Genomic DNA, 25,795 nt, shown 5'->3' with positions numbered 1-25,795 from the left:
ATCAAAAAGCCACTTCAGGTTCACTTTAGATTTAAGAGAAATATTTTTGGTTCAGATTTATATATAATTCAAGTTATCTGAATAATGGCTTCTTTTTGGATCTCTGCTTACAGTGATATAAGCTTGAAGTGGTCAAGATCATCTACATACAGCACCTATTTTGTTTTATAATGGCTTTGAGATATAATTCACACATAATAACAGCATTTATTTAAGCACTTATTTTTAAACAATGTTCAAAATTACGATTATAGTTCAAGTAAACTCTGGACCTATTTTCAAAATAAACTGAAATTATGGCTACTGTTGTATAAGCAAAATGACAAATCATTAAATATCCTACAAAAACCCTTGAGATATTTTATATCTTTTTCTAGTACTGCAAAAATATATATGCACTATCAAATTGAAATGAAACTGTGTGAGCAGAGACCAAATTATGAAAATAAAGGTAGATCTTCAAAAACAGAATTTCCTATCATTTCTGATTTTAAAAGATTCACAAAAAGATAATAAAGCCAAATTTTAACCAAAAATGATGTCCATTACACACTGATCAGTATGCCCTACAGAGAAAAAGCAGTGTGGTTCCTGCCATAGTAAAAAGGATTTTACATTATAAAAGAATTCTTACATATGAATGGAAATACATATATATCCTAGTAATGTAATATTACTGCTGGGTATGAAATTCTACGACTTATGATACAGAGGTAACAGTGATCATAGTATAATAATGGTTGTGGTATTGAGTTAAAATTAATTTCAGAGTATGTACTCTGTGTTTATAATTTAACCCTCATAAGAGACAGTATAATATATGAAAATAAGAGGACTGACTATAAAACCAATGTACTCAATCAGAAAATATTAATATAAAAGGTATCTGGAGGCCAGTATTGAGTGTCTAAGTGACCACCCTAGAAGTGGAAGAAGTTACTTGAAATTGGCTGAGTACTCGATTATGTTTTGTTTGTTTGTTTGTTTTAGTTGTTTGCTATTTAATGTAATTACTGATATATTTTTAAATTTATCATTTATTATCTTTCTCCTCCTAACTATTCTTAATTACTTTTGCTCCTTTTGACTTTTTTTAAATTGTATTTTTAATCATGACACCATTTATTACCTTGTTAGTTATATATGTTTTTACAATTATATACTAAGTATGGGTTTAGAGATTATAATTTGCATCTTCAAATTATTAAATTATAATATAAATTAAATTAATATAAATTAATAAATTTACCACCTTCTAGACAGTGGAGGACTTTAATACACTTTAACCTTATTTACCCTTTTCTCCAATTATGTAGTATTGTTTTCATATATATTTCTCTTCATTTTTCTTCATGTTTTATTCAATCCTCACACATATTGATTATATTCTATATTCACTTACACACATATTAGCTTTTCCACCTCAATCATTTTCCTTTTATCTAAAGAACAGCTTTTGTTATTTGTTTAGTGCAGGTCTGCAAATGATGAATTCTCTCAGTTTGTGTTTCTTAGAATATATTTCTATAACACTTTCATTTTCAAAAGGTATTTTTGTTGTATATAGAATTCTATATTAATAGATGTTTTCCTTCTGTCCTTTCACAATTCTGTTGTCTTTGGCTTCCATTATTTCTGTTTAGAAGTAAGCTGTAAGGTTAATTGTTACTATTTTATTTATTTATTTATTTATTTTTATACACATCACTTTATACATGTCAATCCCAATCGCCCAATTCAGCACACCACCATCCCCACCCCACCGCAGTTTTCCCCCCTTGGTGTCCATACGTTTGTTCTCTACATCTGTGTCTCAACTTCTGCCCTACAACCCAGTTCATCTGTACCATTTTTCTAGGTTCCACATACATGCGTTAATATACGATATTTGTTTTTCTCTTTCTGACTTACTTCACTCTGTATGACAGTCTCTAGATCCATCCACGTCTCAACAAATGACTCAATTTCGTTCCTTTTTATGGCTGAGTAATATTCCATTGTATATATGCACCACATCTTCTTTATCCATTCATCTGTTGATGGGCATTTAGGTTGCTTCCATGACCTGGCTATTGTAAATAGTGCTGCAATGAACATTCGGGTGCATGTGTCTTTTTGAATTACGGTTTTCTCTGGGTATATGCCCAGTAGTGGGATTGCTGGGTCATATGGTAATTCTATTTTTAGTTTTTTAAGGAACCTCCATATTGTTCTCCATAGTGGCTGTAACAATTTACATTCCCACCAACAGTGCAAGAGGGTTCCCTTTTCTCCACACCCTCTCCAGCATTTGTGGTTTGTAGATTTTCTGATGATGCCCATTCTAACTGGGGTGAGGTGATACCTCATTGTAGTTTTGATTTGCATTTCTCTAATAATTAGTGATGTTGAGCATCTTTTCATGTGCTTCGTGGCCGTCTGTATGTCTTCTTTGGAGAAATGTCTATTTAGGTCTTCTGCCCATTTTTGGATTAGGGTGTTTGTTTCTTTAATATTGAGCTGAATGAGCTGTTTATATATTTTGGAGATTAATCCTTTGTCCGTTGATTCGTTTGCAAATATTTTCTCCCATTCTGAGGGTTGTCTTTTCGTCTTGTTTATGGTTTCCTTTGCTGTGCAAAAGCTTTGAAGTTTCATTAGGTCCCATTTGTTTATTTTTGTTTTTATTTCCATTACTCCAGGAGGTGAATCAAAAAAGATCTTGCTGTGATTTATGTCAAAGAGTGTTCTTCCTATGTTTTCCTCTAAGAGTTTTATAGTGTCTGGTCTTACATTTAGGTCTAGAATCCATTTTGACTTTATTTTTGTGTATGGTGTTAGGGAGTGTTCTAATTTCATGCTTTTACATGTAGCTGTCCAGTTTTCCCAGCACCACTTACTGAAGAGACTGTCTTTTCTCCATTGTATATCTTTGCCTCCTTTGTCATAGATCAGTTGACCATAGGTGCGTGGGTTTATCTCTGGGCTTTCTGTCTTGTTCCATTGATCTATGTTTCTGTTTTTGTGTCAGTACCATATTGTCTTGATTACTGTAGCTTTGTAGTATAGTCTGAAGTCAGGGAGTCTGATTCCTCCCACTCCATTTTTTTCCCTCAAGACTGCTTTGGCTATTCGGGGTCTTTTGTGTCTCCATACAGATTTTAAGACTTTTTGTTCTACTTCTGTAAAAAAATGCCATTGGTAATTTGATAGGGATTGCATTGAATCTGTAGATTGCTTTGGGTAGTAGAGTCATTTTCACAATGTTGATTCTTCCAATCCAAGAACATGGTATATCTCTCCATCTGTTGGTATCATCTCTAATTTCTTTCATCAGTGTCTTATAGTGTTCTGCATACAGGTCTTTTGTCTCCCTAGGTAGGTGTATTCCTAGGTATTTTATTCTTTTTGTTGCAATGGTAAATGGGAGTGTTTCCATAATTTCTCTTTCAGATTTTTCATCATTAGTGTAAGGAATGCAAGAGATTACTGTGCATTAATTTTGTATCCTGCAACTTTACCAAATTCATTAATTAGCTCTAGCAGTTTTCTGGTGGCAGTTTTAGGATTCTCTATGTATAGTATCATGTCATCTGCAAACAGTGACAGTTTTACTTCTTCTTTTCCAATTTGTATTCCTTTTATTTCTTTTTCTTCTCTGATTGCCATGGCTAAGACTTCCAAAACTATGTTGAATAATAGTGGTGAGGGTGGACATCCTTGTCTCGTTGCTGATCTTACAGGAAATGCTTTCAGTTTTTCACCATTGAGAATGATGTTTGCTGTGGGTTTGTCATATATGGCCTTTATTATGTTGAGATAGGTTCCCTCTATGCCCACTTTCTGGAGAGTTTTTATCATAAATGGGTGTTGAATTTTGTCAAAAGCTTTTTCTGCATCTATTGACATGATCATATGGTTTTTATTCTTCAATTTGTTAATATGGTGTATCACATTGATTGATTTGCATATATTGAAGAATCCTTGCATCCCTGGGATAAATCCCACTTGATCATGGTGTATGATCCTTTTAATGTGTTGTTGGATTCTGTTTGCTAGTATTTTGTTGAGGATTTTTGCATCTATATTCATCAGTGATATTGGTCTGTAATTTTCTTTTTTTGTAGTGTCTTTGTCTGTTTTTGGTATCAGCGTGATGGTGGCCTCATAGAATGAGTTTGGGAGTGTTCCTTCCTCTGCAATTTTTTGGAAGAGTTGAGAAGGATAGGTGTTAGCTCTTCTCTAAATGTTTGATAGAATTCACCTGTGAAGCCATCTGGTCCTGGAATTTTGTTTGTTGGAAGATTTTTAATCACAGTTTCAATTCCATTACTTGTGATTGGTCTGTTCATATTTTCTGTTTCTTCCTGGTTCAGTCTTGGAAGGTTATACCTTTCTAAGAATTTGTCCATTTCTTCCAGGTTGTCCACTTTATTGGCATAGAGTTGCTTGTAGTAGTCTCTTAGGATGCTTTCTATTTCTGCGGTGTCTGTTGTAACTTCTCCTTTTTCATTTCTGATTTTATTGATTTGAGTCCTCTCCCTCTTTTTCTTGATGAGTCTGGCTAATGGTTTATCAATTTTGTTTATCTTCTCAAAGAACCAGCTTTTAGTTTTATTGATCTTTGCTATTGTTTTCTTTGTTTCTATTTCATTTTTTTCTGCTCTGATCTTTATGATTTCTTTCCTTCTGCTAACTTTGTGTTTTGTTTGTTCTTCTTTCTCTAGTTTCTTTAGGTGTAAGGTTAGATTGTTTACTTAAGATTTTTCTTGTTTCTTGAGGTAGGCTTGTATAGCTATAAACTTCCCTCTTAGAACTGCTTTTGCTGCATCCCATAGGTTTTGGGTCGTCGTGTTTTCATCGTCATTTGTCTCTAGGTATTTTTTGATTTCCTCTTTGATTTCTTCAGTGATCTCTTGGTTATTTAGTAACGTATTGTTTAGCCTCCATGTGTTTGTGTTTTTTACGTTTTTTTCCCTGTAATTCATTTCTAATCTCATAGCATTGTGGTCAGAAAAGATGCTTGATATGATTTCAATTTTCTTAAATTTACTGAGGCTTGATTTGTGACCCAAGATGTGATCTATCCTGGAGAATGTTCCGTGCGCACTTGAGAAGAATGTGTAATCTGCTGTTTTTGGATGGAATGTCCTATATATATCAATTAAATCTATCTGGTCTATTGTGTCATTTAAAGCTTCTGTTTCCTTATTTATTTTCATTTTGGATGATCTGTCCATTGGTGTAAGTGAGGTGTTAAAGTCCCCCACTATTACTGTGTTACTGTAGATTTCCTCTTTTATAGCTGTTAGCAGTTGCCTTATGTATTGAGGTGCTCCTATGTTGGGTGCATATATATTTATAATTGTTATATCTTCTTCTTGGATTGATCCCTTGATCATTATGTAGTGTCCTTCCTTGTCTCTTGTAACATTCTTTATTTTAAAGTCTATTTTATCTGATATGAGTATAGCTACTCCAGCTTTCTTTTGATTTCCATTTGCATGGAATATCTTTTTCCATCCCCTCACGTTCAGTCTGTATGTGTCCCTAGGTCTAAAGTGGGTCTGTTGTATACAGCATATATATGGGTCTTGTTTTTTATCCATTCAGCAAGCCTGTGTCTTTTGGTTGGAGCATTTAATCCATTCATGTTTAAGGTAATTATCAATATGTATGTTCCTATGACCATTTTCTTAATTGTTTTGGGTTTGTTTTTGTAGGTCCTTTTCTTCTCTTGTGTTTCCCAGCTAGAGAAGTTCCTTTAGCATTTGTTGTAGAGCTGGTTTGGTGGTGCTGAATTCTCTTAGCTTTTGCTTGTCTGTAAAGCTTTTGATTTCTCCATCAAATCTAAATGAGATGCTTGCCGGGTAGAGTAATCTTGGTTGTAGGTTCTTCCCTTTCATTACTTTAAGTATATCATGACACTCCTTTCTAGCTTGTAGAGTTTCTGCTGAGAAATCAGCTGTTAACCTTATGGGAGTTCCCTTGTATGTTGTCATTTTTCCCTTGCTGCTTTCAATAATTTTTCTTTGTCTTTAATTTTTGCCAATTTGATTACTGTGTCTCGGCGTGTTTCTCCTTGGGTTTATCCTGTATGGGACTCTCTGCGCTTCCTGGACTTGGGTGGCTATTTCCTTTCCCATGTTAGGGAAGTTTTCGACTATAATCTCTTCAAATATTTTCTCTGGTCCTTTCTCTCTCTCTTCTCCTTCTGGGAACCCTATAATGCGAATGTTGTTGCGTTTGATGTTGTCCCAGAGGTCTCTTAGGCTGTCTTCATTTCTTTTCATTCTTTTTTCTTTAGTCTGTTCCGCAGCAGTGAATTCCACCATTCTGTCTTCCAGGTCACTTATCCGTTCTTCTGCCTCAGTTATACTGCTATTGATTCCTTCTAGTGTAGTTTTCATTTCAGTTATTGTATTGGTCATCTCTGTTTGTTTGTTCTTTAATTCTTCTAGGTCTTTGTTAAACATTTCTTGCATCTTCTCAATCTTTGCCTCCATTCTTATTCCGAGGTCCTGGATCATCTTCACTATCATTATTCTGAATTCTTTTTCTGGAAGGTTGCCTATCTCCACTTCATTTAGTTGTTTTTCTGGGGTTTTTTCTTGTTCCTTCATCTGGTACATAGCCCTCTGCCTTTTCATCTTGTCTATCTTTCTGTGAATGTGGTTTTTGTTCCACAGGCTGCAGGATTGTAGTTTTTCTTGCTTCTGCTGTCTGCCCTCTGGTGGTTGAGGCTATCTAAGAGGCTTGATGGGAGGCTCTGGTGGTGGGTAGAGCTGACTGTTGCTGTGGTGGTCAGAGCTCCGTAAAACTTTAATCCATTTGACTGCTGATGGGTGGGGCTTGGTTCCCTCCCTGTTGGTTGTTTTGCCTGAGCCAACCCAACACTGGAGCCTACCTGGGCTCTTTGGTGGGGCTAACGGCAGACTCTGGGAGGGCTCACGCCAAGGAGTACTTCCCAGAACCTCTGCTGCCAGTGTCCTTGTCCCCACAGTGAAACAGAGCCAGCCCCCACCTCTGCAGGAGACCCTCCAACACTAGCAGGTAGGTCTGGTTCAGTCTCCCCCAGGGTCACTGCTCCTTCCCCCGGGTCCCGATGCACACACTATTCCATGTGCGCCCTCCAAGAGTGGGGTCTCTGTTTCCCCCAGTCCTGTCAAAGTCCTGCAATCAATTCCCAGTAGGCTTCAAAGTCTGATTCTCTATGAATTCCTCCTCCCGTTGCCAGACCCCAGGTTGGGAAGCCTGACGTGGGGCTCAGAACCTTCACTCCAGTGGGTGGACTTCTGTGGTATAAGTGTTCGCCGGTCTGTGCGTCACTCACCCAGCAGTTATGGGATTTGATTTTACTCTGATTGCGCCCCTCCTACCGTCTCACTGTGGCTTCTCCTCTGTCCTTGGACGTGGAGTATCCTCCTTGGTGAAGTCCAGTGTCTTCCTGTCGATGACTGTCCAGCAGCCAGTTGTGATTCTGGTGTTCTCGCAAGAGGGAGTGAGAGCACGTCCTTCTACTCCGCCATCTTAGTTAATCCCACCTAATTGTTACTATTTTGAAGGGGTTTTTTTCTTTCATAATGACATTAAAGATTTTTTTTGTCTCTAGTTTTCAGCAGTTTAACCATGATGAACCTACATGTGTTCTAATTCAGCATTATTCTTAGGGTGTAGCTCTTCACAGCTCAATCAAAAGCCTGGAATATTTAGTGCCCCTCTTTTTGTGTGATCCTTGAACTCAACTGCAGCAACATCACGAATCGCTCTAAAGTTTTGCTCAACTTCTCAACCCCTCAGCTGCCGTTTTTCAGAGTTGGCAATTATCTCAACAGGAAGAGCCAGCTTCTGTTCCTCTCTCCTCTGCCTGGATCTTGGTACCACAGATCCTCATCCCCTTGGTAGCTCTCCGATGCTTTCATATAAATTCTGTTAACAAATTATCCAGATTTCCCAGCTGTCCTCATTGCCATTGCTAGAAGCAGAACTCCTATGTGAGACGCTCAGTGCAGTATGCAATGCTATGCCACTGTCACTCTCAGTATAATCAAACTCATAGGTGTAGGCTTGTTATGATTTGTTCTGTTGTGCACCAAGAGTTTTCTTTCTGATAATTTCTGTCTTCCTTTAATTCAGGAAATTATTAGCCATGTTCTCTAGTCTTTAATTTTGGAACAATGGTCAGGTATATGTTGAAGCTTCTTTTCTATTCTCCTCTCATATTTTCTAAGTTTTTATCTTTGTTTATGCTCTACATTTTGTTCCAGGTAAATTCTTTTTTTTTTTTAAGATGGTATCTGTGTTATGCACAATCTGAGCATTCTTAAAAGCAATCTCAACATCACAAATATTTTGAAAATTTGGGAATGTAGAAGAGAAGATTCTAGATGCAAATGGAACCAAATGTCAAAGAAAATGGCATAAAGAGAGTGTCCAGTTTAGGGAGAAAGATATCATACTGGAATGAAGCTACATAATTTTTAAATCCCTCTGCTTCAATTGAGTCTAGGAAATTGATCATTTTTAATTTTATTATCTATGGAAACTCTAAGAAAAAATTTAACTCTATTTTTAAGCGTGATTACACTGAAGTATTTAAGAAACACAGAATTTTTATATCTAATAAATCTTTAATCATTGCATGTTTGCAATGGAAGGAAAATGAAAGATGACCTAGACACAAAGAATCAAAGGTGATCAAATGGCCTATTTGACCTCTTTACTCATAAGCTCAGGCGCATATATAGAATCTTAACATTATGATGAAAAAGAAAAACCAGTATGATGAGAAGTAAGCAAGCACAAGAGCACAGAATCTAGAACACAAAAGGGAACATGTGACCCAATGCCTAGTTCCACAGCCTCAAACTTTCTTACATTGCTGAGGACACTACCCTGTCCCTTCTGCCCCTACTGGAACCCAGAGAGTAGAAAAAGTGGGGAAAGAGACCAGGAGGGGAAAGAGAGTAAGAACACACATGTTGGAACTTCTCCTAAGCAAAAGCAGGATCTAGTACAATCTGGTCTTCAGCGTTCAGAAACAGTCAAGAGAGAAGGAAGCCATACTATTTGCACTATGGTTCAGGAAAAATATCCAATGCTGGATCTAGGAGTATGTGTGTATGACTGGATGAAGGAAAGAGAAAAGGACCAAGAAGAGCTCAGAAAAGGACCCTTGAAATCTCCCTTCCCCTTGGCAGTCAGGAATATACTATGACTGCTGGTATTTCTGAGATCTCCAAAACAAATACTGTATTCATTTCAGACACAGCCCAGAAGAAAACATGCTAAGGAATCAGGAAAAATTAAAGGAAGGAAAGAAATTGATAAAAATGAAGAAATAATAAATAGATTCTAATCTGGTGATAATCTAGACTAGATCTTGTCTTCTATGTTGGATGCTCTGATTTAATAAAGAAATTATTGCATTCTCAGCCAGTCAATAGATTAAATAAAGTTGGAAATATTTCCTTTTCAAGTCATATAAGAAAAGAAAAACTTATCTCTGGGATATTTTTGGGAATAACAGAAAATATTTCTGAAAGAAAAAACCCCCTTTTTTTTTTTTCTTTTTCCCTATATAATCCATCTTACAATGGCTCAGGTCATTTCAACTTTATCTCACTGTGAGAGTATTCAAGATTTCAAGTTACTGATCACAAGTCACCCTGCAAACCAAGAGGCAGAATTACTTCATTAATTCAACCATCAGGCTACTTTGTGCCAGGTACCATTTAGGTAGAGATAATCTGTTTTATAAAGATATGCCTTCTTACTCTAAACAAAATTTAATCTCTTAGATATTTTATTTTATCTCATTTATATTACCTCAATTTGAAGATTTAGATTGGTCCCAGCACTTATTAGTATTAGAAACATCACTACATCTCAATTTCCTCATCTGAAAATGAAGATAACTTTACCTCTCTTACATTGTAATTATGAGGATTAAATGAAATAAAATATGTAAAACTGATCCATAAACTATTGAGGCTGCTTTAAAAAATATAAGACAAATAACAAGGAAGTGTAAGTGTAAAACATGAGCTGAAGAGAAAACTAAGTTAAGAACTAGGGTGAGGTTAGTATATCATGGCTCCTAGCTCCCTAGGAAACAATAATTAGCTATACAATTCACTGTCCATCAGCTAAAACTGAGTTAGCTGTTCAGAAGATGCAAAAGTATTTCTGGTACTAACACCTGAGAGAAATTTCTTCCTTGGGTCCTCATAAAGAAGACAATGTGTAACATAAAACCATGTTTTCAACAACATCCCAACCATGAATACAACATATTTCACTGGATAATTACATGTAACACTATAGCTAAAACACTGGAATGAATCTGAGCCCTAAGTAAACAGAAGCTAGAGCTCTTTGTGATTTAATTGAAGGTCTGACATAGCAAATAACTGCCCTCTTGATAACCTTCACTGATACTTTCTAAGTAGGATCCAACCTTATATGATTTAGGCAACCTGAATATACATCAATTCAGGAGTCAAGACAGTGTTGTATAGGGTTTGGGGAGTATCTGCACTGGATCCTCACAGCTGTTCACCACTGAAAAAGCGGTACAAGCTGGTAGTTATGAGCAAGAACCCAAGAGCTAGGCTGCCTGCATTAGAATCCCACCTTTGCTCCTCAAAAAAAGTGTGAGCAAGTTTTGGCAAGTTACTTAATCGCATACTGCCTCTTGAACCTCTTATGTAAAATGAAGATAACAATAATACCTACCTCACCGTTATAAAAATTAAATAAGTTGTTATAAAAATAGATAAATTAAAGTGCTTAGAACAATACCTGGCATGTAGGAAGCTAACTATTATTATAAGTGTGAAAAATTATGAACTAGCACAGTGTTGGTTAATTTATGTAGTTACTATTTAAATGAACAGACCCTAATCAAGAGTTTATTTACAGTGATTTCCTTTAAACGAAGAGGCTCTTAAAAAAGAAGCACAATAAATCTTTCCTTTTTTTGAGTGGTATGAAATACTGTGTTTTAGTGATGGTTCATACAAGAGCATATATATATAATACATGAATCATACACTTTTAAGATCTTTAAGTGATTAAGCATTGCTCTTTTGCTATGTTCTTCACCTCCACTATCCTGCCACATAAATACACAGATGATACATCTATATTGGACAAGTTAATTTTATTAGGACTGAAAATTCTTAAAGAATCAAATTTCTGTAAATTCATTTTTTAAAAAAACCTATTGAGTCAAATTCATAGAATTCATAGTAGTAAATTATTGCTATAATATAAGCAAGAGGCAACTTGGACTCAAAATAATTGAACCTGACAGGCAATGTATACTCACTTTCGCTGCAGCAGAAGGCAGTAATCAACTATGACGGGCACCATATCCTGTAGAGAAACCATAAAGAAAGCATCAGCACCGCATCTCTGTCCAATGGCCCCCTGGTTAGACACAACACATAATGAAAGTAGTCTGCTTCAGATACTGTTAGATTGTTGGGAGAATATAACTCTGTACCATACTTTTGGTAAGCAATTTGGCACTCTGTGTCAAAAGCCTTAAGAATGTGAAAACACTTTTACCCAGTAATTCTACCTGGAAATTTACCCTAAATACATTTAGTAAGAAAAAAAAATTAACGCATTAAGGTATTCACTGCAGCTCTATAATAGAAGAAAGAGGAGAAGGAGGGGGAAGGGAGGAAGACATTGAAATTAAATATACAACATGGGAAAACAGTTAAGTAAATCTGCTATTTAAATAAAATATTATGTAGATATTACAAGTTTATAAAGAGTTTACAACATTATAAGAAACATTATGTGAAAAATATGTATTTATCTCACAACTTTGTAAAGAAAATACATCAAATTGATAATATAATATAGTTGGTCCCATTGGTGGCTCAGGTGATTAAGGTTGTCCATATTTTGTCACAATCCTCCAAACCAGCTATTTTAAGGTTAATTTCTCAGTTCCATAATATTTTGACTATTTTAAATTCATCATGTATAGACTCATATCAAATGAATGGCAACCCATAATTTTGGCCTTTTTCAAGAGAAACACTTTGAGGGAGGAGCAGTAGCTTATTATGACTAGAACTTGTCAAGTACCCAAGCATTAGATTTCAGCAGTACTCTTTCATTTTCTGCTAGCTGAAGAGCAATGGTTTCCTTTTAAAAATCCTGGAAGGCTTAGGTTCTGGGCAGAAGAATATCCCATCAGGAGGGAGAAGACATTATGTGAAGAAGAGAATACCACATGCTAACACTTCTTTGACAAAAAGAACAAAAACTGAGGAACCACTATTATCTGAGAGAGAAGTAAGCAGAAGGACCTATAATCCTAAAAGGCTAACCCTGCCCCATCCATCCTGCTTCCTTTATTTATCAATATTCCTCATGACTACATTTATAATCTTACTTAGATTCTTCAAAAACAGGAGCTAAAACCATAGATTTGAAAAGTGTTAGAGCTGTGTTAAGTCTCAGCCCTGAATGAGAATACATATAGAGGGACAAATAATCTGCAGAGAAAAAAACTTCCTAGAAATATTGAGGAAATTTAACAAACACTCTTTAAAATACACAGCTGAGCTCCCCAAAAACTAGGGGCAATACCCAGGGTTTAAAATTGAAAAAGGAACTGCAAACTAAAGCAATAAGCCCTGAGCCATCACTGAGACTGTCCAATAAATTTGTTGTTCATATAAGAGCTTGGGTTTTAATGCCAGAAACAAACTGAGGCCTTAATTCTTGCAACATAAGGAAGTAAAGCAAAGATCCTCCTAAAAACAGGATTCTTGAAAGGTGCCTCCTTAGTGAAAGGCAATTAGAAAAAACAAAAAAACCTGCCTATATGCGTAGGAAGCTAACAAGAAAGGTTGTCTGTCTCTGCCTGGACTCAGTGGGGATAAATCTGCACTCTCCAAGAATCTATAATCAAGATCCTGCCCACAGGTGGATTTGGGATTTGAATTTACACTATCTCCTTAGTATGGGAATAATCAGGCCAAGAAATTAACACAAAAGGTGATCCTGAAAAAAGGATACTCCTGGAGCACTTGAAAGAAAAAAATTCCAGAAACAGTGTTTAACAGTTAACAGTGCTTAACAGTGCTTAACAGTGCTTTGCTTAACAGGCAAAATAAGACCTCCTGATAAAGCTCCCAAAAGATGTGCCCAAAATAAAAAAGTTTAAAGCACCTCATGAAATAATATACCATAAGTTAATGTCAGCAGAAACTACAAACAGCAGGGGAGACCCCTAAAACTTCAAATATTATAATTATCAGGTAGAAATTATTAAAGTATATTTAGAATTATTAAAGGCATAAAATAAGGAATTAAGTGCCTATCCTAGCATTAAGTACTAAGGATATACTATAGGGATAATGGAGAGATTAATACATGTAGACAAATCACTCTGTTGATTCTATGATGGGAGGATCTGGAAAACCAAGACTGAAGATAGGTGGCTAGTATAGTAGTCCAAGATGGAAACAGGAGACCAAACTAGAGTAGTGAGAGTAGGCATAAAAACCAGCAGATAGAATCAAGCACTGTTTATAAAGTAAAACTGTAGAGGTTGCTGACAGATTGGTTATGGGTGGGAAGGCACAGGCAGGAGTCTAAGAAACTCCTAAGTTTCTAGTTTGAGCAATGGTTGGATGAAGATTTCATGAAATGAGATAAGGAATATGGGAGGAGGTGTTAGAAGGAAGAAGCTAAACATAGTTTGGGCTGTCATAGCTTTGAGGAACATCTTTACTTTGATATTGAATAGTAAGAAACTGGATATAGTAATCTGAAACATCTGGGTTAGAATTACACACTTCTAAGTCATGAAAGGAAATATTGTATATGAATAAAACTGTCCAGGGATAATAGAGATAAAAATCAGTGAACAGTGGATTACATCTTGAGGAAGACCAATATTTATGATATGGTCAGAGGATGGAAACAAAATCCAACTCAGGAACAGTCACAAAGGTTAAAAATCAGAAGACCACACAATCATAGATATCTACAGGATACAGAATTTTAAAAAGGAAGGAGTGATCATCACTGTTTAATAGAGCATTGAGAATGAATAAGATGTGAAAGTTTTATTTTATTTATAAATTAGAATCTCACTGGTATCTTTAGAAAGATGGTGTTTTATCTTCCTCATTAGATGGTAAGCACAGTAATGGGTGATACCCAGCTTGCAGAGAACTGGGGGGAGAAAGGTGAGAGGGAAAGAGGGAGGAAAGGGGGAGGAAGAGAAAGAGAAAGCATCAATGTATGTGTAATTAGAATCCCTGAATAAGAAAACTAAAACAACAGGACAGAATGAATAGTTCAAGACATAATTCAAGAAAACTTTCCTGAGATTATTTTTTTAAAAGTCTTAAATCTACATATTAATAGAACACATACTATTCCAGGGAAAAATGGCCTAAAATGATTATACTGAGACCCAATGCAGTAAAGTTACTGGATTACCCAAACTAAGAAATAGCCAGGAAAAAAGATAAATTTTGAGAGAGGGAAAAAAAACAACCTGGGTAGCCTCAGATTATCCCACAGTGGCATTCCATGACAGACGATAACAGAACAGTATTTTCAAGATCCTTAAGGAGAGCCAAAATGTTTTTCAACATAAAAGCTAGAGGGACTTACTTCCCTGGTGGTCCAGTGGCTAAGACTCCACACTCCCAACGTAGGGGGCCTGGGTTCAACCCCTGGTCAGGGAGCTAGATCCCACATGCCGCAACTAAGAGTTCGCATGCCACAACTAACAGATCCGGCACGTCACAACTAAAGATCTCACATGCTGCAACTAAAGATCCCGTGAGTGCCGCAACTAAGACCTGGCGCAGCCAAATAAATAAATAAATATTTTAAAAAATAATAAAATAAAATAAAAGCTAGAGACCAACAATTTGAAGACTCAACAAACTCAAAAAATATTGTTCTCATAAGCCTTCCCTTTTTTTTTTTTTTTTAAGCCTCCTCCATATTAGTTTACTTTTCGCCAAATTGTGCCCAAATGTCCTCCATATTTAGAAAAAAAGATGTGCCTTTTATTAAACTTTTGTCCCCTTCTATTTAGAAGCCTATCATTTTACAGCCAAGAATGTGAAGCATGATATTCTTTTCTTTTTCATGAAAGTAATATGAATTCACAGAAGAACATGTGAAAATTACATAAAGAGGGGCTTCCCTCGTGGCACAGTGGTTAAGAAACCACCTGCCAATGCAGGGGACACGGGTTCGAGACCCAGGAAGATCCCACATGCCACAGAGCAACTAAGTCCATGTGCCACAACTACTGAAGCCCACACGCCTACAGCCCGTGCTCTGCAACAAAAGAAGCCACCGCAATAAGAAGCCCATGCACCGCAACGAAGAGTAGCCCCTGCTCGCCACAACTAGAGAAAGCCCGCGCACAGCAATGAAGACCCAACACAGCCAAAAATAAATAAATTTATATTTTAAAAAATTACATAAAGATATTTTAAGATAAAATGTCCTCCATAATTTTACCATGAAGAGAAAATATTATTTAAAACTATTATATTTCTTTGCCTTTTTCTAATCATTTAGCATAATTAAGATCCTATCAGTTGTTCTCAAAGTCTGATTCATGAGAGGCCACAGGAAGTCTTCAAGACTCAGGGGGTTTGTGACGTCAAACTAATTTTCATAAAAATATTAAGATTTCATTTTTATTTTTCAGCGTGTTTACTTTTGCAAATATGGTGTAACTGCAAGGGTCAGTAAAACTGCTGTCTCCTTAGCCCGCATCCAGGCAGTGGCGCCAATCCATACTAGTAGTCATCATATTCTTCACAGTCATGCCCTCAGAGGAAAGGAAAAAATGCCATTTTCACTCGACTGTCCTTGATGAAGCAGTGGTTTTAATTTTATTAAATCTCAACCTTTAAGTACATTTTTTAAAATATTCTGTGTAATGAAATGAGAAATAGGAATAAGCCATTTCTGTTGCACAGCAAAGTGCTATAGCTGTCTCAAGGAAAAGAACCTGCACAACTGTTTGAGTTGTGAGCTGAACCAACCACTTCTATCACGGATTACCACGACTGACAGAAAAAGATATCTATTCAGATTTGAGTATCTGACAAAAATTTTTTCAGAAACGAACACAGGCAAGCTGTCACTTCAAGGGGAAAAAATGAACATATTTGTTGCCAATGATAAAATTCAAGCTTTCAACTGAAAATTAGAATTTTGGAAATCACACAGCCAATTCTGTGAGCTTTACAGCTTCAGAGTAGTTAGACTTTACTGATGAGATTGGTGGTGATTCATTAGCTTTTCTTCTTTTTTTTTTTTTTTTGGCCATACCGCATGGCTTGTGGAATCTTAGTTCTCCGACCAGGGATTGGACTCGGCCCCTCGGCAGTGAGAGTGCAAAGTCCTAACCACTGGACCGCAGGGAATTCCCTCATTAGCCTTTCTTTCTTTTTTTTTTTTTTTAATTATTTTTGTTTATTTTTGGCTATGTTGGGTCTTTGTTTCTGTGCGAGGGCTTTCTCCAGTTGCGGCGAGCGGGGGCCACTCTTCATCGCAGTGCGCGGGCCTCTCACTATCGCGGCCTCTCTTGTTGCGGAACACAGGCTCCAGACACGCAGGCTCAGTAATTGTGGCTCACGGACCTAGTTGCTCCGCGGCATGTGGGATCTTCCCAGACCAGGGCTCGAACCCATGTCCCCTGCATTGGCAGGCAGATTCTCAACCACTGCGCCACCAGGGAAGCCCTCATTAGCCTTTCTTGAAGAAACTGCTTCAGCAACCAAGAAATGACTGGGAAAACTATAGCAAAAGCACTGGTGATCAGCAGGAACTATATTTAACTACAAAAGTAAGCCTAAAACAACAAACAGATACCCTCTGACAATGAGGAAAAGATTTATATGAAGACAAATTGGGAGGAGAAAGAGAAAAGGTCGGGGGGAGAAAAGATTAAGTGGCCTCATCTGTAAATTGGTAGTCAAAAGATATCCTTTAAAACTCACAATTAAACTTAGAACTAGAAGCATTTTTAACAGTATAAAAGATAATGATTAAAATCTGGTAATAGAGGAGGGGTTGAGGAGAAAGAAGGAAGAAAAATATGCTAAATTTAATAACAGAAAGGACCAATGCCCCCAAAAAATAGAGGATCAAGGGTACTATATAATGCTATAATTACAAAGGTAGTCACTGGAATAAAATACACAATTGTAAATATCAGAAGTACACATAAAAAATAAAGTGGTAAAAGGCTTTCTTTAAAAAAAATAAAAACAAAAAATATTTGGTTTAACTCACCTAAGATTTTCAGATTGAAATATGAAAAAAGCAAACACCCAACTCTACGTAGTAAACAAGAAACAAATACAAAGTGATCTGGAAAGACCGAAAATAAAACAAAAGGCAAAAGTATACCATGCAAAGAAAAATCAGGATTGTGATCAGATTAAAGGTTGTTTATCAGCTAAAGTAAAATTCAGGCTAAAAGGGCATTAAATGAATAAATAAATCATAGTGAAGATAAATTTCCTATTTCTATATGCCAAATTGCTACAGGGTACGTTCTAAATTATACGGTGCTAACATTCCTAAGGCAGAAAATGGAAGGAAAAATAGAGAAAAGAACACTATTAACAGGGCACTTTACTTCTCACTGTCCATGAGAAATTGGGTAGACAAAAATGGGTAAGGGTTTAGAAGATCTAACAATTAATTTTAAAAATCTGACTGACAATGAACGATTTTCTGTGAAAATACACAAAATATTATATCTCAAGTGCTTGTGGAACATTAATGATCATATATTAGACCACACACACACAAAAAAACCCTAAATAAGCTCCAAAAAGTAGAATTGGTACACAAAACATTATCTGAACACAATACAATAAAAGTAGAAAGGAATCATATATCAGAAAGTAAAATGCTCTCTCCACCTAAAAAATAAACTTTCTCTAAAACTCTTCAAAGAAGGAATACCAATCACATTTGATGATTACATATAAAGACAATAATGAAAGTGGTACATATTGAACTGATAGCTTTAAATAAATCTGTAATTTGACATTTTTAGAACACTCCAACAGCAGTAAAATACACATTTTTCTGAAATACAGAGAGCATTTACTAAAATAAATGATATATTTTAGGCCATAAAACAAGTTGCAAATTTTAAAAGATTCAAGTTGTACAAAGTATGTTCTCTGACCACAATGAAATTAAATTAGAAATTAACAAAATAAAGAATAACAGAGATGACATCACTATAGATTCTTCAGATATGAAAAGGGTAATGAAAATGCCATGAGCAACTTCTTGCCAATAAACTTGACAACTTAGATGAAATAGCTGAATTTCTTTAAAGATAGAAAATACCAATGCTTATTCAAAAAGAAATAGAAGAAATATATAACCTTCTAAGAAATTGTAGTTTAAAACTTCCTTACAAAGAAAACTCAAGGCCTTGATACTTTCAATGGTGAATTCTATCAAACATTTAAGGAAGAAATAATACCAATTATTATTATTAATTATTATACCAACTCTTCCATAACATTGAAAAGAAGGTAATAATTCACAACTAATTCTATGAAGTCAGCATTACTCCAATACCAAAACCACTCAAAGGCATTACAAGAAAAGAAAACAGATCATCATTCCCCATGAACACAGATGTTCACATAGAAAGGATAATATATCATAACCAAGTGGGTTTATCCCAGAAATGTAGAGTTGCTTTAAAATTCAAAAAATCAATATAAATCATCTAATTAACAAATGAAAAAAGAAAAACCATATGATCATCACTATAGACAGAAAAAGAAACTGACCAAAGCTAACAACATTCATTCCTGAAAAAAAAAAAAAAATCTTAGAAAATTAAGAATAGAACTTCCTCAACCTGATAAAGGGCATCTTTAAAATCCTATAGCTAGCATATTTATAAATCTAAGACTGATGCTTTCCCACTAACACTGGACTAAGATAAGGATGTCAACTCTCACCGTTTGTATTCAACATCACACTGGAGGCCATACTGGAGCCAGTGTAATAATGCAAGAAAGAGAAACACAAGACATCCACATTGGAAAAGAAGTAATTCTGTCTTTATTGCTGACAGCATGATTGCCTATGTAGAAAATCTGGTGGAATATACAAAAAGCTATTAGAGCTAATAAGTGAGTTTAGCAAGAGTATAGATCAAATACTAAAATCAATTGCATTTCTATAAACTAGAAACAAACAAGGTGAAATTGAAGTTAAAAAAATACCATTTACAACAGTGTCAAAAAGTAAAAAAGGGAAAACTGTGCAACTACCAAAAAAAAAAAAGACACTATTCTTTCTGTGAACCAATTTCAAAAATCCTCCAAGGCCGGGCTTCCCTGGTGGTGCAGCGGTTGAGAGTCTGCCTGTCAATGCAGGGGACACGGGCTCGAGCCCTGGTCTGGGAGGATCCCACGTGCCGCGGAGCAACTAGGCCTGTGAGCCACAACTACTGAGCCTGCGCGTCTGGAGCTTGTGCTCCGCAACAAGAGAGGCCGCAACAGTGAGAGGCCCACGCACCGCGATGAAGAGTGGCCCCCGCTTGCCGCAACTAGAGAAAGCCCTCACACAGAAACGAAGACCCAACACAGCCAAAAATAAAATATAAATAAATAAAAAATTTAAAATAAAAAATCCTCCAAGCCATATTAAGTGGAAAAAAAATTTGTGTGTGTGTACAAAATCACAAATATAGTTTTCTATCATTTGTGTTAGAAAAGGAAGAAATACAAATGTATGAGTAGGTAAACATGTATATGTGCTTGCATTTACAAAAAGAAAACCTAGAAATATATTTAAAAACAGTAAAAATGGCAAGAAGCAGGGGGGAACTAGACAGATAGCATTAGGGTAGGAAGGAGACTTTTCACTGTACACATTTTTACATTTTTAAATTTTTGAATCATATGAATATATAGCTGATCCAAAAAATTGAATGTTTAAAAAAGAACAGAAGCAGGTAATACAACTGTGTACAACAGGACATATAGACAAGGACATACACCAAACCACTGGTGAAATTCAACCATGTTTACATAAAGCATCTACTATGGACCAGGCACAATACTAGATGTTAATGATGCATATTTAACAAAACAGATATATTTTATCGTTGGTACAAAGATTTTTTTAAAAGAGTACCAATGAAGTATGATGAAAGTTAAGAGAGGGGAACTATGGAATGCCAGGGGCACTGACAGCAAGAAAGACTACCTGTCTGCCTTCTTGAGAATGTGACATTTAAATGGACACCTGAAAGATAGCATTCACCAACCAAACTGTAGGGAAGAATGCTCCAGCGAGAGGAAATAATAGCTTGTGGAAAAGTCCAGATGTAAGAGATGGCATAGAACCTCAAGAAACTGAGACACTGCGACCAGAACACAGAAAGATAAGACTGGCGTTGGATGAGGAAGGGGCAATGTGCAGGATTCCGGACTTTATTCTAAGGGTCATGGAAAACCACTGAAGGACTTTTAAGCAGGGACGTGAGATTAAAAACTTAAGAATTGTGGCAGGATTACAAATGGTTTAGAGTCTTTTTACTTTTGTCACTCATAAAAATAAAAACACAAGTACATTAGAATACATGTGTAGACTTTAATTACTTCTTTGCAAATTTCTGCTACTATATGCCACTTGCCGACTCCAATTCCCTACAGACTTCTTAGCTCTCTTAGCCTAGGCTCTCTCACCATCTGCAATTCCAAACTTTTACTCACTTCCTTCTTTCTTTATCAAGGGACCTTTAAATGCCTTGAAAAGAGGACACACAGGAGATTTCCACTTCCAGGAAGATGGAGCAGACATATTTTTCCCTATTCCTCCCACCTGTACAACTAAAAACCCTGAACAGTATATACAACACAAATATAAGACTCTAAAAGGTAGAGAGGAAAAGGCAGACCAACTAGGACCTCAGGATCTGAGGAACGACATAGTGGTTGAGTTCCCTGGTTTCTTTTAACCATATGTCTCAGGCTTGGAGCTGAAGAAGCCAGCAACCTGGAAATGCCCATGGGTGCAGACAGAAAAGCCTAAACAAAAGCTTACTCTCTCTAGCCAAAACAACAAAAAAGGAAGAATCTGGTAAGATAAAACTGGCCCCACAGCCACTGTGATGGTTAATTTTATGTATCAACCATGAGGTGCCCAGATATTTGGTCAAACATTATTCCGGGGTGTCTGTGAGGGTGTTTCTGAATGAGATTAACATATGAATCAGTAGACAGAGTAAAGCAGGTTGTCCTCCCCAGTGCTAAAACATCAGCTCTTTGTGGGTCTTGAGTCTGCTAGCTCTCAGACTAGAACTTTATCATCAGCTCCCCTGGTTCTCAGGCCTTCAGACTTGGACTGGAACTACACATCAGCTCTTTTGGGTCTCCAGCTTGCCAACTGCAGATCTTGGGACTTCTCAGCCTCCATAATTGTGTGAGCTAATTCCTTATTAAAAAAATCAAACAATATATCCCCTATTGGTTCTATTTCTCTGGAGATCCCTGATTGATACACTCACCCATGCCAGCAAAGGCTGAGTGGAAACCCTAGATTTTCACCCTACACAGAATATAACAAGGTACTCCAATCCTCCCTTCCCCGATCAGGGTGGTATCAGAGAAGTCTATAGAAAGTCAGGACTTTCAATCCCAACAAGCCAATAACAAACCCCTTCCTCCTCCCCCATGGAAAGTAGCAATGAAGATCATGTTGGGAGCTGAATTCCTACCTACACCCAAGAGTAATGAGGCCCCACTGGGGAATGGTGTCAGAGGAGGCCTATGAATCAGAACTTTCACCAGTGCCCAGTCCAGCAGTAATGATGCCACTCTCACCACAGTGTCAATGGAGGCCACAAGAAGAGCAGCAATGAGGCACCCCTAGCCTCACTAGCTAGCCAGTGAGGTACCAGGGAAGGACTAATAAGGAGCAGGAACTCCCATCTCAGTCCAGCAGTGAGGAGGAGCACTCCTCATCAGGTATTAATGGAAGATGAGTAGGGAACCTGGACTTTTACCCAAATTTGGCAGTAATAGAGTGGCACCCCTCCTCTTACCCTGCCAGGGCACTATCAGAAGGAAGTAGCTAAAACAGAAAGCTTAAATAAGATGTGGAGTCTCACAATATAAACATCCAGAATGCCAGGTTTCAAAAGAAAATCAGAAATTATATCAAGAACCTGGAAGATCTGAACCTGAATTTAAAAATGATAATCAATAGATGCCAACACTGAGATGACAGAGATGTTAAAATGATCTGACAAAGATTTTTAAAGCAGCCATCATAAAAGTGCTTCAATGAGCAATTACAAACAACCTTGGAACAAATGAAAATACAGAAAGTTTCACCGAAGAAATAGAATATATAAAGAAGAACCAAATGGAAATTTTAGAACTGAAAAATATAATAACTGAAAATTTTAAAAACTCAAAGGATGGGCTCAGTAGAAGAATAGAGGGTTCAGAGGAAAGAATCAGTGAACTGGAAGAAAAAACAACAGAAATTTATAATCAAGGAGAAAAAAAAATGACTGACTGAAAAAAAGTGAACAAAGACTCAGGGACTTGTAGGACTATAAAAAAAGATCTAACATTTGTAATATCAGAGTCTCAGAAGGAGAGAAGAAAGAGGGTGGGACTGAAAAAGTACTCAAAGATACAATGGCTAAAAATGTCCCAAATTTGGCAAAAGACATAAACACACAGATTTATCCAAACAGCATAAATCCAAGAAATCCGCACCAAAGATAGTTTTCAAAACTTCTGAAAACTAAAGACAAAAAAAAAAAAAATCTTAAAAGTGGCATAAAAAAGACCACACCTGGGAATTCCCTGGCAGTCCAGTGGTTAGGACTCTGCACTTTCACTGCTGAGGCCCAGGTTTGATCCCACACTTTAGCGATAGAGGGAAAAAATAATTTGAATGACTGGATTTCTCAAAAGAAATCATGGAGGCCAGAGGAAGTAGCATGATTTTTTCAAGTGCTGAAAAACAATAACTGTCAACCCAGAATCCTAAATCTAGTGAAATATTCTTAAGGAATGAAGGGAAAATCAAGACATTCTCAGATGAAGAAGACTTTGCTGCCAGCAAAATTACTCCAAAAGAATGGCTAATTAAAGTTCTCTAAAGAGAAAGGAAACAGTAAAGCAAGGGACCTTGGCATATCAGGAAAGAAGAAAGAACATGGCAAGCAAAAACAAGGGTAAATAAAATAGACATTCCTTCTCTTGAGTTTTCTTACTTATGTTTTACGGTTGAAGCAGAAATTATACTGTGTGATGTGGTTCTAAATGAATGCAGAGGAAATATTTAAGACAATATATTATAAAGAGGAAAGGGTAAATGGATATAAAGGCAGGTAAGGTTTCTACACTACTTCAATCGGAATGTATATATAATATAATACCTAGAGCAACCACTATAAAAAGCTATACAAAAAGATTCACTCAAATATACTACAGATAAATCAAAATGAAATCCTAAAGAATTTTCAAGTGACTCACAATAAGGCAGGAAAAAAGAAAACAGAGAAGCGAAAAATTGAGAGAAGAAACAAAACAAAAAATGACAGACTTAAACCCTAACATATGGACAGTTACATTAAATGTAAATGGTCTAAATATACCAATTAAAAGACAGAGGTTGGCAAAATGGATTCAAGAAGTCTACAAAAAAACTCACTTCAAATTTAACAATACAGGCAGGTTGAAAATAAACTGATAGAAAAAGACATATGATGCAAACATCAATCAAAAGAAAGCAGGAGTGGCTCCATTAATATCAGATAAAATAAACTTTGGAGCAAAGAACACTGCCATAAACCAATAGAGACATTATAATGATAAAAGGGTCAATCCACCAAGAAAACAGCAATCCTAAATGTGTATGCACCAAATAACAGCACTGCAAAGTAAATGAAGCAAGAATTGATAGAACTGAAAAGATAAACAGACAAATCCACAATTCTGCTAGAGACTTCAACATGTACTCTCAAAAACTGACAGAACTAGACAGAAAATTAGCAAGGATACAGACAAACTCAGTAACACCATCAACCATCAAAATACCCAAATGATATTTTTAGAACACTCCAACCAACAACAGCAGAAAGCAAATTCGTTTCAAGTGCCCACTGAACATATTCCAAGATAAACGACATCTAGGGTCATTAAACAAACTTCAGCAAATCTGAAAGTACTGAAACCATACAGCATGTGTTCTCCAACCACAACTGAATCAAACTAGAAATCACAAAGAGAAAGACAACAAGAAAATCTGCAAACAGTTGAAAACTAAGCAACACATTTCTAAATAACCCATGAATCAATGAGGAAGTCACAAGAGAAATTTTAAAATACATTCAACTGAAGGAAAATGAAAATACAGCACATCAAAACTTGTAGGACACAGCTAATAGTCATGCTGAAAGGAAATTTACAGCATTAAATACATACATTAGAAAACAGAAAAAGTCTCAAATTAACCTAAGCTCTCATTTCAAAAACTTAGAAAAAGAAGAACAACATAAATACAAAGCAAACAAAAGGAAGAACATAAGGAGCAGACATCAATGCAACTGAAAACAAAAAAACAATAGAGAATGTCAGTAAAACAAAGAGCCAGTTAATTGAAAAAAGAGAGTAAAACTGAGGAAACTCTACCAAGACTGACAAAGAATAAGAAGTAGACACAATTACCAACATAAGGAATGAAGCAGGGGATATCAAAATAGACCCTGTAGATATCAAAAGGATAATAAGGGAATACCATGAACAACACTACACACATAAATTTGACAGCTTAGATGAAACGGATCAATTCCTCAAAAAAACACTATCACAGCTCACTCAATATGAAATAGATCACTTGAATACCCCTCTAATTATTAAAGAAAGTGAATGCATAATTTTAAAACTCCCCCCCCAAATCTCTATGCTCAGATGGTTTCACTGAAGAATTACATCAAACGTTTAAAGAACTGATACCAATTCTATATAATCTCTTCCAGAAAACAGAAGAGGAGAGAACACTTCCCAACTCATTTTGTATAGTATTACTAACACCAAAATCTGAAAAGACATTACAAAAAAAGAAAACTACAGACCAAAATCCCTCATGAATAAAGATGCAAAAATCCTTAAAATATTAGCATATATAATTCATCAATATATAAAAAGAATTACACATCATGACCAAGTGAGGTTCATTCCACAGATGCAAGGCTGGTTCAATAATTTAAAATCCATCAATATAATGCACCATATTAACAGGCTAAAGCAGAAAAATCATATGATCATATCAGTCAGTGCAGAAAGTACATCTGACAAAATTCAACACCCATTCAAGAAAAACAACTCTTAGAAAAATAGAAAGAGAGGGAAATTTCCACAACTTGACAGAGTACCTGCAGCAAACATGCAGCTAACATTATACTTAAAGGTGAAAAATCAAATGCTTTCACTCTAACTAGGAACAAGGCAAGGATGTCAGCTCTCACTACTCTTATTTAACACAGTAAGAAGTTCTAGCCCTGGAAATACTGCCCTGGAAGTTCTAACCATGCAATAAAGGGAAAAAAAGGGGTCGTGGATTTGGGGGAGGCATAGATTAGGAAGGAGAAAATAAAACTATTCCTGTTTGCAGATAACATGATTGTCTACGTAGCAAATCCCAAGGAATCTACACAAAACTTCCTAGAACTAAGAAGTGAGTCCAGCAAGATTGCAGGATACAAGATAAACACACAAAAACCAAT

The 25,795-nt window shown here is 36.2% G+C and overlaps 1 protein-coding gene across 3 annotated transcripts in view; it reads right to left on the bottom strand.

The window, feature by feature from the left end:
* VPS8 (VPS8 subunit of CORVET complex) overlaps window positions 1-25,795 on the bottom strand; it is a 288,065-nt gene that overhangs the window by 187,607 nt on the left and 74,663 nt on the right. For all 3 annotated transcript variants that reach the window (XM_059920698.1, XM_059920699.1, XM_059920700.1), the window contains one exon: window positions 11,312-11,358. In XM_059920698.1, coding sequence (XP_059776681.1) covers window positions 11,312-11,358 — 47 coding nt within the window. The remainder of the gene's footprint in view (window positions 1-11,311; window positions 11,359-25,795) is intronic.

Source organism: Balaenoptera ricei, chromosome 4 (assembly GCF_028023285.1).
Source record: "Balaenoptera ricei isolate mBalRic1 chromosome 4, mBalRic1.hap2, whole genome shotgun sequence".
Lineage (NCBI taxonomy): Eukaryota > Metazoa > Chordata > Mammalia > Artiodactyla > Balaenopteridae > Balaenoptera > Balaenoptera ricei.
This window is presented reverse-complemented; position numbering and strand designations above follow the sequence as displayed.